The sequence below is a fragment of the Pristiophorus japonicus genome, chromosome 10 (genome assembly GCF_044704955.1).
Source record: "Pristiophorus japonicus isolate sPriJap1 chromosome 10, sPriJap1.hap1, whole genome shotgun sequence".
Classification (NCBI taxonomy): Eukaryota; Metazoa; Chordata; class Chondrichthyes; family Pristiophoridae; genus Pristiophorus; species Pristiophorus japonicus.
The window spans coordinates 135,406,911-135,425,200 of record NC_091986.1 but is presented as its reverse complement, the minus strand read 5'-3'; the positions used below and the strand labels follow the sequence as shown (position 1 = coordinate 135,425,200).

At 43.6% G+C, this 18,290-nt stretch overlaps 1 protein-coding gene across 1 annotated transcript in view; it reads right to left on the bottom strand.

Annotated features, from left to right (window-relative positions):
* The window catches only part of LOC139274800 (PC3-like endoprotease variant B), a 994,028-nt gene that overhangs the window by 443,127 nt on the left and 532,611 nt on the right, over positions 1-18,290 (bottom strand). The window contains exon 7 of the mRNA XM_070891493.1: positions 3,615-3,697. Within this exon, the coding sequence (XP_070747594.1) occupies positions 3,615-3,697 (83 nt within the window). The remainder of the gene's footprint in view (positions 1-3,614; positions 3,698-18,290) is intronic.

The window sequence follows — 18,290 nt, the reverse complement described above, 5'->3', positions numbered from 1 at the left end:
GACGAATTGACTGCACAGGCAGCAATTAATCAATATGATATAATTGGCATCATGGAGCCATGGCTCCAGGGTGACCAAGGCTGGGAACTCAACATCCAGGGGTATTCAACATTCAGGAAGGATGGACAGAAAGGAAAAGGAGGTGGTGTAGATAATATTGCTGATTAAAGAGGAAATTAATGCAATAGTAAGGAAGGACATTAGCTTGGATGATGTGGAATCTGTATGGGTGGAGCTGCGGAATAGCAAAGGACAGAAAACGCTAGTGGGAGTTGTGAACAGACCACCAAACAGTAGTAGTGAGGTTGGGGACAGCATCAAACAAGAAATTAGGGATGCATGCAATAAAGGTACAACAGTTATCATAGGTGACTTTAATCTACATATAGATTGGGCTAACCAAACTGGTAGCAATACGGTGAAGGAGGGTTTCCTGGAGTGTATTAGGGATGGTTTTCGAGACCAATATGTCGAGGAACCAACTAGAGGGCTGGCCGTCCTAGACTGGGTGATGTGTAATGAGAAAGGACTAATTAACAATCTTGTTGCGCGAGGCTCCTTGGGGAAGAGTGACCATAATATGGTAGAATTCTTTATTAAGATGGAGAATGACACAGTTAATTCAGAGACTAGGGTCCTGAATTTAAGGAAAGGTAACTTCGATGATATGAGATGTGAATTGGCTAGAATAGACTGGCAAATTATCCTTAAAGGGTTGACGGCGGATAGGCAATGGCAAACATTTAAAGATCACATGGATGAGCTTCAACAATTATAAATCCCTGTCTGGAGTAAAAATAAAACGGGGAAGGTGGCTCAACCGTGGCTAACAAGGGAAATTAAGGATAGTGTTAAATCCAAGGAAGAGGCATAGAAATTGGCCAGAAAAAGCAGCAAACCTGAGGACTGGGAGAAATATAGAATTCAGTCGAGGAGGACAAAGTGTTTAATTAGGAGAGGGAAAATAGAGTATGAGAGGAAGCTTGTTGGGAACATAAAAACTGACTGCAAAAGCTTCTATAGAAATGTGAAGAGAAAAAGATTAGTGAAGACAAACGTAGGTCCCTTGCAGTCAGATTCAGGTGAATTTATAATGGGGAACAAAGAAATGGTAGGCCAGTTGAACAAATACTTCGGTTCTGTCTTCACGAAGGAAGACACAAATAACCTTCCAGAAATACTAGAGGACCAAGGGTCTGGTGAAAAGGAGGAACTGAAGGAAATCTTTATTAGTCAGGAAATTGTGTTAGGGAAATTGATGGGATTGAAGGCCGATAAATCCCCTGGGCCTGATAGTCTGCATCCCAGAATACTTAAGGAAGTGGCCCTAGAAATATTGGATGCATTGGTGATCATTTTCCAACAGTCTATCGACTCTGGATCAGTTCCTATGGACTGGAGGTTAGCTAATGTAACACCACTTTTTAAAAAAGGAGGGATAGAGAAAACGGGTAATTATAGATCGGTTAGCCTGACATCAGTAGTGGGGAAAATGTTGGAATCAATTATTAAAGATGAAATAGCAGCGCATTTGGAAAGCAGTGACAGGATCAGTCCAAGTCAGCATGGATTTATGAAGGGGAAATCATGCTTGACAAATCTTCTGGAATTTTTTGAGGATTTAAATAATAGAGTGGACAAGGGAGAACCAGTGGATGTTGTGTATTTGGACTTTCAAAAGGCTTTTGACAAGGTCCCACACAAGAGATTAGTGTGCAAAATTAAAGCACATGGTATTGGGGGTAATGTACTGACGTGGATAAAGAACTGGTTAGCAGACGGGAAGCAGAGAGTCGGGATAAACGGATCCTTTTCAGAATGGCAGGCAATGACTAGTGGGGTGCCACAGGGCTCAGTGCTGGGACCCCAGCTATTTACAATATACATCAATGATTTAGACGAAGGAATTGAGTGTAATATCTCCAAGTTTGCAGATGACGCTAAGCTGGTTGGTGATGTGAGCTGTGAGGAGGACGCTAAAAGGCTGCAGTGTGACTTGGACAGGTTAGGTGAGTGGGCAAATACATGGCAGATGCAGAATAATGTGGATAAATGTGAGGTTTTCCACTTTGGTGGCAAAAACACAAAGGCAGAATATTATCTGAATGGCGGCAGATTAGGAAAAGGGGAGGTGCAACGAGACCTGGGTGTCATGGTTCATCAGTCATTGAAAGTTGGCATGCAGGTACAGCAGGTGGTGAAGAAGGCAAATGGCATGTTGGCCTTCATAGCTAGGGGATTTGAGTATAGGAGCAGGGAGGTCTTACTGCAGTTGTACAGGGCCTTGGTGAGGCCTCACCTGGAATACTGTGTTCAGTTTTGTTCTCCTAATCTGAGGAAGGACGTTTTTGCTGTTGAGGGAGTGCAGCGAAGGTTCACCAGACTGATTCCCGGGATGGCAGGACTGACATATGAGGAGAGACTGGATCGACTGGGCCTGTATTCACTGGAGTTTAGAAGGATGAGAGGTGATCTCATAGAAACATATAAAATTCTGACGGGACTAGACAGATTAGATGCAGGAAGAACGTTCCCAATATTGGGGAAGTGCAGAACCAGGGGACACAGTCTTAGGATAAGGGGTAAGCCATTTAGACTGAGATGAGGAGAAACTTCTTCACTCAGAGAATTGTTAACCTGTGGAATTCCCTACTGCAGAGAGTTGTTGATGCCAGTTCATTGGATATATTCAAGAGGGAGTTATATATGGCCCTTGCGGCTAAGGGAATCAAGGGGTGTGGAGAGAAAGCAAAAAAGGGGTACTGAGGTGAATGATCAGCCATGATCTTATTGAATGGTGGTGCAGGCTCGAAGGGCCGAAAGACCTACTCCTGCACCTATTTTCTATGTTTCTATGCTAGCATTTGATTTAGCACTCCACTTCCTTCCTGGAGCGTCGGAGTCCCTCGCGTAGCGCCCGACCATACTTTTGCGCAACTCCAAAAGATACCGTTTCAAACTGGGCGCTATCCAAATTCTCTCCCATTGTCTTTGAAAATTATATAGATTGATTTAAGATGATAAATGGATGAAAAACACAATTGTGAATGCTGAGTCAATTGAAATTTCTAAGACTGAGTTTGAAGATTTATTTTAGGCAAAGGGGATAAGACAAGTAAATGACGTTCAGGTACAGATTAACCATGATTTAACTGAATGGTGCAACAGGCTCAAAAGGGTGAATGGCCTCCTGATCTAATGTTCCTTTGACACACTAGCAGGAATGACAGAATTAGATTAATAAAACAGGGGAAGACATCCTCTGCATTCCAACTGTAACAAACACATTTATAAAGAACAGATGTAAAACTTTGTTACACTTAGCACATAAAGAATACCTTCCTCCACAGTACTGTAGGTTGGACCACAACCTATCAATTAGCAAGTCTTGTAATGCTCAACAACTATTGCATCTGTTTTGGGTTTATTCATAAAAGATCCATTGTCTATTATTACCCATTAATATTAATACAATAAGGTTTCTGCTTTCCACTCCCATTGATAAATATGTTTAGTCGTACACCCTTTGTATTATTTTACTCTGATGGATTTCTGCTTCAAGATAGACTCAGAAGAAATAATTTGATACTAATAAATTTGTTGAAATATCTTACCTATTAGAGGCATCTGCATAATTCGGAACTGGATCATGCTGATCATCAAAATGGTCATTGAAATCAAAGCTGGCATGAGGATCCTGTGAAAATACAATAATGAAGTTAACACATTTCTTTACAGAGTGTAGTGGCACTAAACACATTTCAATGAGTATAATACTTTTACCCTAAGCCAATTCTTTTTATTTTTAAGTGCTTTGAAAGTATGTTGACTGCTATTCCTTGACCGCAACCTTGAGTATTTACAGACTATCAAGCTTGCAGTTACTGAAAACTTTCAATAAAGTGGCCACAAAACCACTTTTACTGGATGTTTGTGTTTACAGGCTATTTACAACATGAAGTATTATGCCAATAGTGTGTTCCTGAGTTTGCTGACTACAAACATTGACAATGCAAATGTAGGTACACATGCAAAATGGACTGGCTGTAATTCACTGATACTGCGCTATTTGTGAAACCTTTCTAATTCACAAAGGTTTACGGAAAACTGAACTACAGGAACTTCAATCTCTGCTACTGACATTAAAACAGCACAAGTAACACAGCATTGGTATGGATTACATTTTTATAGTTTTGTTTGGGGGTGCGTTTAGTGTTCATCAAGTTGATAAATGCCCATATTAGAAAGGACGCAATTGCTGCCAACGACCCGGCAGTAGTTGAGTAGTTGTGCACGCGCAGTTCCAGTGGGTTTTTTTGTTTGTTGTCGCCGGACTTCCCAAAATGAGGAATAAAGAAGCGGATTTAGAGAATTCTGTTAGAACCATTAATTTTAAATAAAATTTGAACTGTGAGTTTATTTTTTAAAGTTGTTGTTTGTCGTTTGAGACAGCGGTTATTAAACTGGAAAAATCAGCAGTAACATTAACCCAACCTAATAACATTAATGAAACTTTAGTGGTGATGTGCTTCAGCACTTCTCAGATCCTTCATCTATTGTGGTGAACGTTATTTTTTACATTTAGGACCTGACAGTTATGCGCAGAATGCTTCTGCACAACTTCCGGTAGCTTCCGGTTCGTTGGCATAAATCACTCCGTATTAGAAAATGAGGCACATTTTCACTCAGATACTCAATAGCAGCATCGATTCAGAAGTAGATTCAGAGCAAAGCTTCCTCTACTTTGCTCAGAGTCCGGTTTCCCTCTAGAAGTAGGGCAGGGCAAGGCTGAAGGCTGCTGTTCTAACCCTGCAGTGATCCCATCCCATTTTCCTCGGGTGGGATTAGTTATGCCGAATGAGCTCACAGAGCTCTGATTGGGTGCCCACCACCTAAAGAATGGAAATTCAATACAGCTTCAGAGTCTGAATTGTTGCTGCAGCTTAAAGGGGCAGGTGCCTGTTTTAAATTCTGGCAGCAATGACCCACCATTGCAGCAAATCTGTCTGAGGGAGTGGCAGTGTCAGGAATCCCCGAATTCTCTGATGTCTCATATAAAGGTAAAGGGCAAGGAGAGGCTAGCTACTGCAAAGTGTAGGATAGAGGGCCCCACAGAAAGGTAGTTGTAGACATTCAAGAAGGATGTGTTGATGGCAGTCAATGCCACCTCCACCATTCCCGATAATAGTGAGCCATTGCAAGAAAAGGTTCAATGATCTCACCAGGATAGCTAATCTAGGCAGCAGCAGACAAATACACCATATAATCACATGTAAGAAGCAATGTTTCCTCAGCCACCTTAACCTCGCCGTGTTAGGCATCATATGTGCACAAGACACTACGAGACTCCCACACACCCTCTTTTCTCCCCTGCAATTATTTCCTCACTGACTGCCTAAGACGAAGGATCATAGTAAAGAGTTCATATCAAAAACAAATGCTGCTTGCTTGCACCTATAAGCACAATAATCATTTGATACTGGCTGGCATCGAAGAGACTTTCAAATTCAATGAAAATGGCCACTCTCTTAGCCATTTTCAGCAACAGATATCAACCACTGGAGGAGGAAACCTCACCATCCATTTCTCTCACTCTCTACAAAGAGGAAGCCCTGAAACTCCTGGGAAGTTATACAGCAGACACAGAGAGAGATGGGGAATTGAGCTGCCAGATGTAGGTTGATCACAGTATTTTCTTGTATCCCTACAGCTGCTTCATTGCCCCAAGATCTGACATTAACACAGTCTAAATGTAAGGTCCGATCTTATCGTTTGGTGACAGAGAACATTAACCGTCTCATACACACCTGCTTTAATTCTTCCTTTTCCACCTTTATAGATATGCTGTAGTAAGAACTTGGCTACTCTGCTTCAACTATACCCAGATCCTCCTCGCCAACCCCATCCTGATATTCAAATACCAGCCCAAGTACATCAGATCTCAAGGGTCTAGTATTCAAAAGAAGAATAGAGTCTAAATTTAACTTCTTTGCATCCATTTTATGGACGTACCAACTTAGCCTGATTTGCACGGGCATTCGGACAACTGCTAACCCGGGCGGTGACTATTTTTAGTGGCTCCTGTGCTCACTTCAGGCCCAGACTCCTAAATTTGTTTGACCTAGTCAGAGCCCCAAAAAGGCCCAAAAACTTGGAAATGTTTTATTATTTTGTGAAATCGGAAGGAGCAGGAGTTCTCAGGCCTCTCCATTCCGCTCACAAAGGGAAAAGGAAGACACAGAAGAGTAAGAAACCAAAGAGGAGGAATGAGATGGAAGGATGCAACCCAGATAGCCCCTTTCTGGCTGGGATATCCGGAATGGAATCAGCCGCCTGCGGTACCAGTGACCACATTCCCAATACCCCTTTTCAATACTTGTCCCACACTTTACCTTCCCTCTATTACTGGCCATCACAGTGTCCTCTTGGCCACAATGCTGAAATAAAAGCCACCACAAAGCAAACTTTTCAATCCAACTTTACACATCTATCCATTCAATATGACATCAAGAAATCAACTCATCACCCTTATGCATTCTCTTAGTGACTGTCTTTACCTATCCTACTGATGTACCGCAGTGCTACCCCAATGGCTACAGCATGGCTGGTGGAAGGCTGCTGACTTTCAGTGGGGAACACTGAAAATGGCCTTACTGATCAATGTTGAGGAGTTGGTGGCTACGAGTGTAATATCAATCTTCTTCTTCACTCTCTGCTCCCTCTTCTTGGTCAACCACTAACTGGGCAGGCTGCATTTTTTGGGTGTGTGAAATGAAGAAGGCACAAGGAGTAGAGTTGTGGTGAGGGGAGGGCGGGAAATCAAGAGGTACATGTCAGAAGGAGGATAATATATGGGCATCTTTAATCCTTTAAGCTTGCCGCTGTCCAAGAGATCAGCGATGACCCTGCTAAGAATGGCCTGCACCATCTCCTCCAAGTGCAGATTGTTGGCAGGTGAGTGATTGGCAGTGGGGGTCATGGATTAAGCAGTGTGTGAGGCTTGTGATGCAGTTGTTAGGAGACAGCTTTTGAAGATGCTTTCACTGACCTTGAGTGGTGCTCTGAGGTCGTGAAGCTTCTTAGGGCACTGGACAATTACATTAGGAAAAAGATAGTGAGAAGCAACATTGGCCTCTTAAAAACTGAAAGTGGTGATATTGTCAATGATAATAAGGAAATGGCATACATGATGAATAATTACTTTGCATCAGTATTTACAGCAGAAGCAAGCAATTAAGAAAACAACTAGTATGTTGGCCTTTATTACAAGAGGATTTTTGTATAAGAGTAAAGATGTCTTACTGCAATTATATAGGGCCCTGGTGAGACCACACCTGGAGTATTGTGTACAGTTTTGATCTCCTTACCAAAGGAAGGATATACTTGCCACAGAGAGGATGCAACAAAGGTTCACCAGACTGATTCCTGGGATGGGAGGGGCTATGCCTATATTCTCTAGAGTTTAGAAGAATGAGAGGTGATCTCATTGAAACATACAAAATTCTTGCAGGGCTTGACAGGGTGGATGCAGGGAGGATGTTTCCCCTGGCTGGGGAGTCGAGAACCAGGGGTCACAGTCTCAGAATAAGGGGTTGGCCATTTAGGACTGAGATGAGGAGAAATTTCTTCACTCAGAGGGTGGTGTATCTTTGGAATTCTCTAACCCAGAAGGCTGTGGAGGCTCAGTCATTGAGTATAGTTAAGACAGAGATCGATAGATTTTTATATATTAAGGAAATCAAGGGATATGGGGATAGTGCAGGAATGTGGAGTTGAAGTAGAAGATCAGCCATAATCTTATTGAGTGGTGGAACAGGCTCAAGGGGCCGAATGGCCGACTCCTGCTTCTATTTTTATGTTCTTATGTTCTTAGGATAGCATGCCAGGAATTCCAAGGAAACTAATATTGACTCGAAGACAGGGAATCAATAAAATTAACATAAGTAAAATAAGAGTAATAGCACTCAACAGTGATAAATCCCCAGGACTAGATGGTTTCCATCCCAGGGTTTTAAAGGAAGTAGGTGAGCACATTGCAGATACCCTAACTATAATCTTCCAAGTTCTCTCTATTTAGGAACCATTCCTTTAGATTGGAAAATTGGGTATGTCACTCTGCTATTTATGAATGGCGAGAGAGGGGAACCAGGGAATTATTGACCAGTTAGCCTAAGATCTGTTCCTGGGAAATTGCTAGTGCCTATAATAAAGGTTCGGGTGACTGAACACCTCAAAAATTTTCAGTTGATGAAAGAGAGCCAGTATGGATTTGTGAAAGGTAGGACATGCCTGACAAACCTGATTGATTTTTTAAAGAGGTGACTAAAGTAGTAGACAGGGGAATGTCTATGGATTTTATTTATATGGACTTCCAGAAGGCATTTGATAAACTCCCACATAAGAGACTATTAAGTAAGGTAGAATCCCACGGTACTGAGGGAAAATTATTGACTTGGTTAGGAAATTGGCTGAATGGCAGGAGACAGAGACTAGGGATAATGGCAGGATGTGACTACTGGTGTCCCATAGGGATCTGTATCAGGGCCTCAACTATTCACAAAATGTATTAACTACTTAGATGATGGCATAGAAAGTCATCTCTCCATTTTGCCAAAGTCACAAAGATAGGGGGCATTGTAGGCAGTGTAGATGAAAGCATAAAATTACAAAGTCATATTGATGAACTAACTGAATGGGCTAAACTGTGTCAAATGGATTTCGATGTAAGCGAATGTGAGGTCATCCACTTTGGACCTAAAAAGGATAGAACAGGGTACTATCTAAATGGTGAAAAGCTAAAAACAGTGGAGGTCCAAAGAGACTTGGACGTCCAGGTATATAGATCATTAAAATGTCATGAACAGGTACAGAAAATAATTTTTAAAAAGGCTAATGGAATGCTGGTCTTTATATCTAGAGGACTAGAATGCAAGGGAGTAGAAGTTATGCTGCAGTTATACAAAACCCTGATTAGACCACACCTGGAGTACTGTGAGCAGTTCTGGGCACTACACCTTCGGAAGGATATATTGGCTTTGGAGGGAGTGCAGCGTAGGTTTATTAGAATGATACCCAGACTTCAAGGGTTAAGTCACGAGGAGAGATTACACAAATTAGGTTTTATTCCCAAGAATTTAAAAGGTTAAGAGGTGATCAGATCACAAGATATTAAGGGGGGCAGAGAGAGTAGATGGAGAGAAAATATTTCCACTGGCTGGGGATTCTAGGAATAGGGGGCATAATCTAAAAACTAGAGCCAGACCTTCCAGGACTGAAATAAGGAAACACTTCTACACACAAAGGATGGTAGAAGTTTGAAACACTATTCTGCAAACGGCAATTGATGCTAGATCAATTGTCAATTTTAAATCTGAGATTGACATATTTTTGTTAACCAAAGGTATGAAGAGATATGGGACAAAGACGGGAATGTGGAGTTAGGTCACAGGTCGGCCATGATCTCATTGAATGGCGGAACAGGCTTGAGGGGTTGAATGACCTACACCTGTTGCTATTTTCCTATATTCATATAGAGTCAAGTGGTGGGAGAGACACTGCTGGCCTCGGTGATATAGTTCCACTTCATTCTTTCTGGGGGGCCTCCTGGCCCCTGTGGGTAGAGGGCCAGTCTTGCAGTGTTGATTCCCTGCACAAAGCTGGAATGCTGCATGTGAGACCCTGGGGGCCTCTTCCTTGGCTTGCTGAGCCATTTGTGCTAGTGCTGAATCACTTTTCACATTTATTGAGGTTCAGAAAGGAATTCAGCTTCAGGAGCTGAATAATCCCATTTGAGACTTTATAATGTTAAATTTTTTTCTGAAAGTCAGTAAGGCTGAAAACTTCATTATTTTAAACTGTATTTTAATTTGTGTTAGTTCTGAGTGCATTGCCTCATTAATTCATAGCCCTTTTAATTACCCACAATTCCTTGCGAGCGCCACAGCGTCGCACAGAAGCAGTGCAAAGCTTGAACGGCACTTCAAGATGGGAACTTCAACTTGGAGATTTCCACGAACACCAGCAGGAGGGCGCTGCACGCAAGGTAAATACTGCACCACCATTCCCCAGCCCCCAGATGAATTTACTCGGCTTAACGTGGTGGCCATTTTCAGCAACTGGTAACTCTAGTTGCCAGTGTCACCAACTTTCTTGACCAACACATATTTTTAGTCCTATGTATTTAAAAGCCTATTATTTAAAATGCCAGAAAAGGGTGTAAAATGTTGTCTACTTTACAAAGATGATCTCTATTTAGGTTAGATAAGCAGATGTTTTAAAGATGAAAAGAAAGAATAAAGGTTTGAGTCTGACATGGCTTGAAGATGGAAAGGAAAATAGGACAACGTGAACAAAACTATTTATGAGAATCCAACAGAAAGATATGGGATACAGCTAATGGTTTTACAAGCCTGTAAATTGCAAGTGTGTTCAAGACTTAAATAGTGCCTGATATTTGGAGAGGTCCCCTTATTTAGTACTTCTCTGACTCGACATGAGAAGAGCTTTCATCTGTTAGGCAATAGATCTCTCACCTACAGCTGAGATCTGGAGTTATGTCAGTGTTGAAACCAAAAAGTTTGAAGAGTCTTCAAGACTCACTTGAAGTAAACAAAGGTGGAAACCTTGACGTTGGTAGAAGTAACTAAAATATTAAAAGGTCATTCAGTAAAAGCAGCATGAAATTGAACCACAGAACAGATAGTCCAATGTTTGATTCCTGATCTGTGCTCAATTAGTCAGGATGACAATTTGGACACTGCAATTGGTTTCAGTACCCCTAGGTTAAGAAGAACAAAATCTGACAGTCCTGATTCCTGTCCAGTGACCTAGTGAAAAGTATAAGTGTAGACATTGGGTGAGGAGAAGATGGGCTCACTGCGGTACACCTAAGGCCATCATCATCATCATAGGCAGTCCCTCGAAATCGAGGAAGACTTGCTTCCATTCTAAAAATGAGTTCTTAGGTGACTGAACAGTCCAATATGGGAATTACAGTCTCGGTCACAGGTGGGATAGACAGTCGTTGAAGGAAAGGATGGGTGGGACTGGTTTGCCTTATGCTCCTTCTGCTGCCTGCACTTAATTTCTGCATGCTCTCGATGACGAGACTCAAGATGTTCAGTGCCCTTCTGGATGCACTTCCTCCACTTAGGGCAGTCTTTGGCCAGGGCCTCCCAGGTGTCAGTGGGGATGTTGCATTTTATCAAGGAGGCTTTGAGGGTGTCCTTGAAATGCTTCCTCTGCCCACCTTGGGCTCGCTTGCCGTGTAGGAGTTCCGAGTAGAGCGCTTGCTTTGGGCGTCTTGTGTAGGGCATGTGAACAACGTGGCCCACCCAGCAGAGCTGGTTGAGTGTGTTCAGTGCTTCGATGCTGGGGATGTTGGCCTGGTCGAGGACACTAACATTGGTGCGTCTGTCCTCCCAGAGGATTTGCAGGATCTTGCGGAGACATCGTTGGTGGTATTTCTCCAGTGATTTTAGGTGTCTACTGTATATGGTCCACATCTCTGAGCCATACAGCCCTGTAGACCATGAGCTTGGTAGCAGATTTGAGGGTCTTATCTTTGAACACTCTTTTCCTCAGGTGGCCAAAGGCTGCTCTGGTGCACTGGAGGCAGTGTAGGATCTCGTTGTCAATGCCTGCTCTTGTAGATAGGAGGTTCCCGAGATAAGGGGAGTGGTCCACGTTGTCCAGGACTGTGCCGTAGATCTCGATGACTGGGGGGGTAGTGCTGTGTGGTGGACCTTTGTCTTACGCATGTTTAGTGTAAGGCCAATGCTTTCGTATGCCACAGTGAAGATGTTGACTATGACTTGGAATTCAGTCTCTGAATGTGCGCAGACGCATGCATTGTCCGCGTACTGTAGTTCGACGATAGAGTTTGGGATGGTCTTGGATCTGACCTGCAGACGACGATGGTTGAACAGGTTCCCACTGGTTCTGTAGTTTAGTTCCACTCCAGCAGGGAGTTTGTTGAGTGTGAGGTGGAGCATTGCAGTGATGAAGGTTAAGAAGAGGTTTGGTGCGATGACGCAGCCCTGCTTGACCCCGGTCTGGACGTGGATTGGGTCTGTAATGGATCCATTGGTCGGATCCCAGCTTGCATGTCATCGTGGAGCAGGCGGAAGATGGTGTCGAACTTTTGGGGGCAGCCGAAATAAAGTAGGACGCTCCATAGTCCCTCACGGTTGAGAGTGTCAAAGGCCTTATAAGGTCAAATAGCTCACTGAAACTCATTATCTGGCATGATGCACAAGGAATGGCCCCATTGTAGAGGAATCAGAGATCACCCAGCATTGGTTGACCATTACCCTAACAGAAGTCAGTGCTGTCAGTAGAGCAGGGAGAAAATTGGCAACCTCCCCAAAATATCACAGATTCATGTCCTAAAGGAGGGATGTTATATCAACATCTAATGTGGGGTTTGAAGCCTGTTGATGGAATTCTGAAACGAATTTTAGGAAAATCTTCTAACTAAAATAGTGAAAGTGTCTGCAGATGGATTCTGAAACATCACCATTTGGAACAGACATTGAAAAAATAAACAACAACAACTTGTATTTTTATAGTGCCTGTAACGTAGTAAAATGTCCCAAGACGCTTCAAAGGAATAAGACAAAAATTTGACACCGAGCCGCACAAAAATAAATTACGGCAGATGACTAAAAGCTTGGTCAAAGAGGTAGGTTTTAAGGAGCGTCGTAAAGGAAGAAAGAGTGGTAGAGAGGCGGAGAGGTTTAGGCAGGGAGTTCCAGCGCTTAGGGCCTAGGCTACAAAAGGCACGACCACCGATGGTTGAGTGATTATAATCAGGAATGCTGCAGAGGGCAGAGCTTGAGGTGCGCAGGCATCTCGGGAGGTTGTGAGGCTGAAGGAGATTACAGAGATAGGGAGGGGCCAGACAGGCGTGTGTTGGAGTAGACTAGTCTAGAGGTAACAAAGGCATGGATGAGGGTTTCAGCAGCAGGTGAGCTGAGGCAGGGCGGAGATGGGCAATGCTACGGAGGTGGGAATAGACGGTTTTAGTTATGCCGTGGATATGTGGTCAGAAGCTCATTATGATACCAAGGTTGCAAACAGTCTGGTTCAGCCTCAGACAGATGCTAGGGAGAGGGATGGAGTCGGTGGCTAGGGAACGCAGTTTGTGGCGGGGACCAAAGACAATGGCTTCGGTCTTCCCAATATTTAATTGGAGAACATTTTTGCTCATCCAGTACTGGATGTCGGACAAGCAGTCTGACAAGTTAGAGACTGTGGAGAGGTCGCGAGAAGTGGTGGTGAGGTAGAGCTGGGTGTCGTCAACGTACATGTGGAAACTGATGCCGTATTTTTGGATGATGTTGCGAAGGGGCAGCATATAGATGAGAAATAGGAATGTAAGACAATATAAGTGTAATTAAAACAGATACACCTGACGCAAAGGTTAGATAGATATTTAGAATGAATTAAGAGGGAGCAGGAAAAAAAACTGCAGGAAAAATAAAGGCAACTGCTAAAGAAGAGAAGAGAATGAAATCTTTGTCGGGCACAATTAAGTTGGAAGCAAAGATTGAACCTGATGCACAAAATTCCGGTGAGGAAAGAATAATGGGCAGAGTGCAGCTGTCAGACAGTGAAACCAGTGCTGGTAATAGAGTAACAGGAGTAGTTTAAGAATGAAAAGAGATGAAATGAGAAATCCACTAGAGCTTTAGAAAAGAATGCTTCAATATATCAGAGCCTGATGCTGACAGTTAAATGGAGAAGTAGACCAATAGCCCTTTCTCTCCTTTGAGAGAAACTAGAAAATGTCCTGCCTATGTAGTCACTTTGTTGTTCTACATCAATTTTAAAAAACGTGGAAATTCTGACTTCTAAATCTTTGCCTAAAAGTATTCAAAGAATTGTAGAATGGTTACAGCACGGAAGAAGGCCATTCAGCCCATCGAGCCCGTACCAACTCTCAGCTAGTCCCACTCCCTTGCCCTTTCCCCATAGCCCTGCAATTTTTGCTGGCAACTTCCCCGACTTGATCTTGAGGTGAGTTGTATCGGGACATCCCGCAGCTCGCCTGCCAAAGTTAAATGAGGCCGGGGCCTCTTCACTGCTGTTCGGCTGCCCTAAAGTTAAAATTGACCCCCATGGAGTGTGCTAAGTGTTTGCTGGCTCATTCTGTATTTTGATATTTCACTTGACCCAATGTGCCATAAGTTTACATTATTCCTGACTTGCCTGTTGTTGTTTTCATTCATAATATTCAACTACCCTGGCCTGAAAGACATGGGAGTTATTTTAACTTGCTCAGTGGGAAGTTGAGGGGATCGGACTTGCCTTACCCCACATTTATATTGTTGGAAAGTAAAATTGGGCAGGGTATAAAATGGGTGGCTAATCCAATCCAATCTCATCAAATTTCTGCTGGGAAAGTTAGGTTGAAAAGAATTATTTTCCATAAGGGGGAATTTTAACTACCAAAAATTGGTGGATTTGGACTGGGTGAGATGTGAAAAATTTAAAAATCTCAAATCCAACCTGCCTACGTCCGGTTTCAATGGAGGTTTGATGGAGGGTGGGCGGCCAACATGGGCCCAGAAGGTGGGTCGCTCATTTAAATATTTTAATGAGGCGGTGTGCCTAAGATTTTTATCTGTACTTGATGCTGGCTGGCCAGAGCTTTGGAAAGCCCGATAGATAAATGGAGATGAGGACTGCTGCATTGAAGAGTTTTTCCAAACTGCTTGTGGGCCAGGAACAGCAGGCATGCTTCACCCCAGCCCACCAAGCAAACCTATTAACTTCCCACACAATTGGACCCCTCCCCCTGCGATTAACGAACACCCCCGCAATCGCTGACTCTCCCCGACCCCCCTCATCTCTCCCGAGAATTTCTCTCTGCCCCCCTCCGATCTCCCATTCCTCCATCTGATCTCGCTCCGACCCCCCACGATCAACCCCCAACCCTCCAAACCACGCTTTTCCCATCACGCACCCCACTTGCGATCTCCACCCCGAGCAGCAGGAAATCTACCTGCTCTGCTGCAGCGTTCCCCACCCAATAGGAAGCCAAGTCTGTCAATCACACTGGCTTCGAGCAAGAACCTGATAAAAAAAACTCCATGGTGTTCTAGAACTCCTCCTGCCTGCATCTAACTCCTGCCCTATTAAATATTGGGATCACAGTTTCTATTCAAGAAACATTTCAAATTGCAGGCATCTCTGGCAGTCACACATCATACTTAATGGCATCACAATTTACATGCGAATTCTTGCATCACACTTCCACCTGATTGGCTTAAATTCCATGTTCGGAAAACACCAACAAATCATAGCTGACCGTGTACGAATGTGTCAATTAACACATAGCAACCAGGAATTAAAACTATCAAACAGCAATTTCTAAAACTTCCAATCAAAAATGAACAGTCTGGAAAATCTACCAAAACCAAGAAGCAAAAAGTCCTGCAAATCCACTGGAGGATAGGCGCACCAACGTCAGTGTTCTCGCACAGGCCAACATCCCCAGCATCGAAGCTCCGCTGGATGGGCTACATCCTGACACGAGACTCCCAAAACAAGCGCTCTACTCAGAGCTCCGACACGGCAAGCGAGCCCCAGGTGGGCAGAGGAAACGGTTGAAGGACACCCTTAAACCCTCCTTGAAAAAATGTAACATCCCCACCGACACCTGGGAATCCCTGGCCCAAGACCACCCAAAGTGGAGCAAAAGCATCTGGGAAGGTGCTGAACACCTCGAGTCTCTTCGACAAGAGGAGGTTGAAGCCAAGCGTCAACAGCAGAAGGAGCGCGCGGCAACCCAGGTCCCCCCACCCACTGTTACTTCAACCACCGTCTGCCCCACCTGTGACAGAGACTGTAGGTCCCGCATTGGACTCTTAAGTCACCTGAGAACTAACTTTTAGTGTGGAAGCAAGTCTTCCTCAACTCTGAGGGACTGCCTATGATGATCATCATCATCAACTGAGAAACATAGCACTGGAAATAAGGTTTGCAAAGACATAGAATCGTACAGCGCAGAAGGAGACCATTGTGCTTGTACCAGCTCTTTGAAAGAGCTGCCCAATTAATCCCACTCCCTTGCTCTTTCCCCATAGCTCTGCAAATTTTTCCCCTTCAAATATTTATCCTATTCCTTATTGAAAGTTACCATTGATTTTGTTATGTTCAGAATAAATTCACATTACTATATCGCAAGCTCAAACTGTTGTGACCTTGGTCTCTTTATTCAGACTCTAGAGTGAGGAAGCAGCAGGGTGAATCACCTTTTATACCTGCTTGCCGCAGGGTGCACAGGTGACCCTTAGATCTCCCACAGCTGTGCCCCCTAGTGGCAAGTCTTACATTTGGATAAGGTCTACATACATACATGACAGATTTGGCTTCCATCATCTTTTCAGGCAGTGCATTCCAGACCATAACAACTTGTGTAAAAAAAATATCCTCTCATATTCCCTGTGTTTTTTTTGCCAAACCCTTAAATTAAAAATATATTTGCGAGAAAATGATTAAACATATCTATACACTAGAATTTGCTGTTTAAAAAACAATGTTTTCCATCGGAGGCCTGCATCATATGAGAGATTGCCAGACCCACCGCTTATGTTTGAAGAAACTCAAGCTAGTAGGCTACGACTCTCACCTTACCAAGTGATAAGAATATAGAAACAGGATTGGCAATTTCAAAGTGGGGCCATGACAGGGATGGGGTACAGGACCAGGAAATCAATTGGGCCTAGCAAAACCTCTCACGGTGGGGCTGTGATAGATGATGCAAATGCCATATGGTTGGATGTTGCTTAATAATTTATACCACACACACTGCATATATTCCAAGGAACTGCAGTCACTTGTTTGTACATGTACTAAAGCTGTGACAGCACAATTAAGTGGGATTTTTGAAATAGGTATCAAGGACCATCTATTTAATTATTTGGGGGCAACAGTGCTGGCATGATTTATTTATTTTAGGCTTGGCACATCAAAGAATTGAACTTTTCTATTTGATGACGGTTAGCACGAGCAGCTGAGTTTGTGGAGAGGGCAAGAAGGTCCTCCAAGCTCCAAGGGCTCAAGAAAAAAGAGGAGGGCCCATAGTGGACGTGGGGCAGTTTGCAGTGAACAACAGCTGGGGATGGGGTGGAAAGGCTGTGCAGGCCCTGATGGCCAAAAAAGCAGTCATTTAGTTCAGGGCTAGCAGTAAGTGGTAAAGAGTGGGCCTCAGGTTGGGGAAAGAGGGCATAAAGCATATAAATTTAAAAAATAGCTAACCACTGAAAAAATTAAAAATAAAATACTTGCACTTCATTGCCGAACGATGATGCAAGAGTTCTTCACATAGTAGATGGACGTCTAGAGAAACTATGGCAAAGCAGTGCAGCACTGAACATGATGTGACAGGCAAGTGCAACTTTTTAAGCTCAACATTTGATATTGAGGCCTAGAAATTGGATAAGACCCAAAAGCAGGCGCGAGTATCACAACCTGTGACTACCCCTATGCCCATTCCTTCCGATTCAGGCAGCACACAAATTTCAGGCAGCGTGCAGCCCAGCGTGAAACATGCTGTTGAGTAGCTGCAAGCCTCAGCAGGGGGCCCAAGTTTATGTGAGGCTAGCACCAACTAAAGCTAGCTAGCAGTTGTTAAGTGAGCCTGCACCTTTTATAGGGAAGCTGCATTTTGGCTGAAGCAGGCGCTGGTAATCGTTTTAGAGGAGTGTGTGACCTACAGGAAGAGTGAAGATTTATTTTTTTATTTATTCACAGGATGTGTGTGTCACTGACAAGGTTGGCAGTTATTTCCCATCCCTAATTGCCCTTGAGAAGGTGATGGTGAGCCACCTTCTTGAGCTGCTGCAGACTGTGTGGTGAAGGTACTCCAACAGTGCTGACTTTGTGGTAGTGGTTTGGTACCATTGAGTGGCTTGCTGGGCCATTTCAGAGGGCAATTAAGAGTCAACCACACTGCTGTGGGTCTGGAGTCACATATAGGCAAGACCTGATTTCCTTCCCTAAAGGACACTAATGAACCAGTTGTGTTTTTCCATGGTCATCATTATTGATACTAGCCTTTTAATTCCAGATTTACTTAATTAACTGAATTTAAATTCCCCAGCTGCCATGGTGGGATTTGAACTCATGTCCCCAGATTATTAGTCCAGGCCTCTGGGTTACTCGTCCAGTAACATAACCATTATGCGACCGTACCTGGTACAATGGTACAACATGGCAGAGCAAGACCTCCTAGATTTTGTGATACAGCACTCGATGCCCTGGTGCAGGAGGTGGGCAGGAGA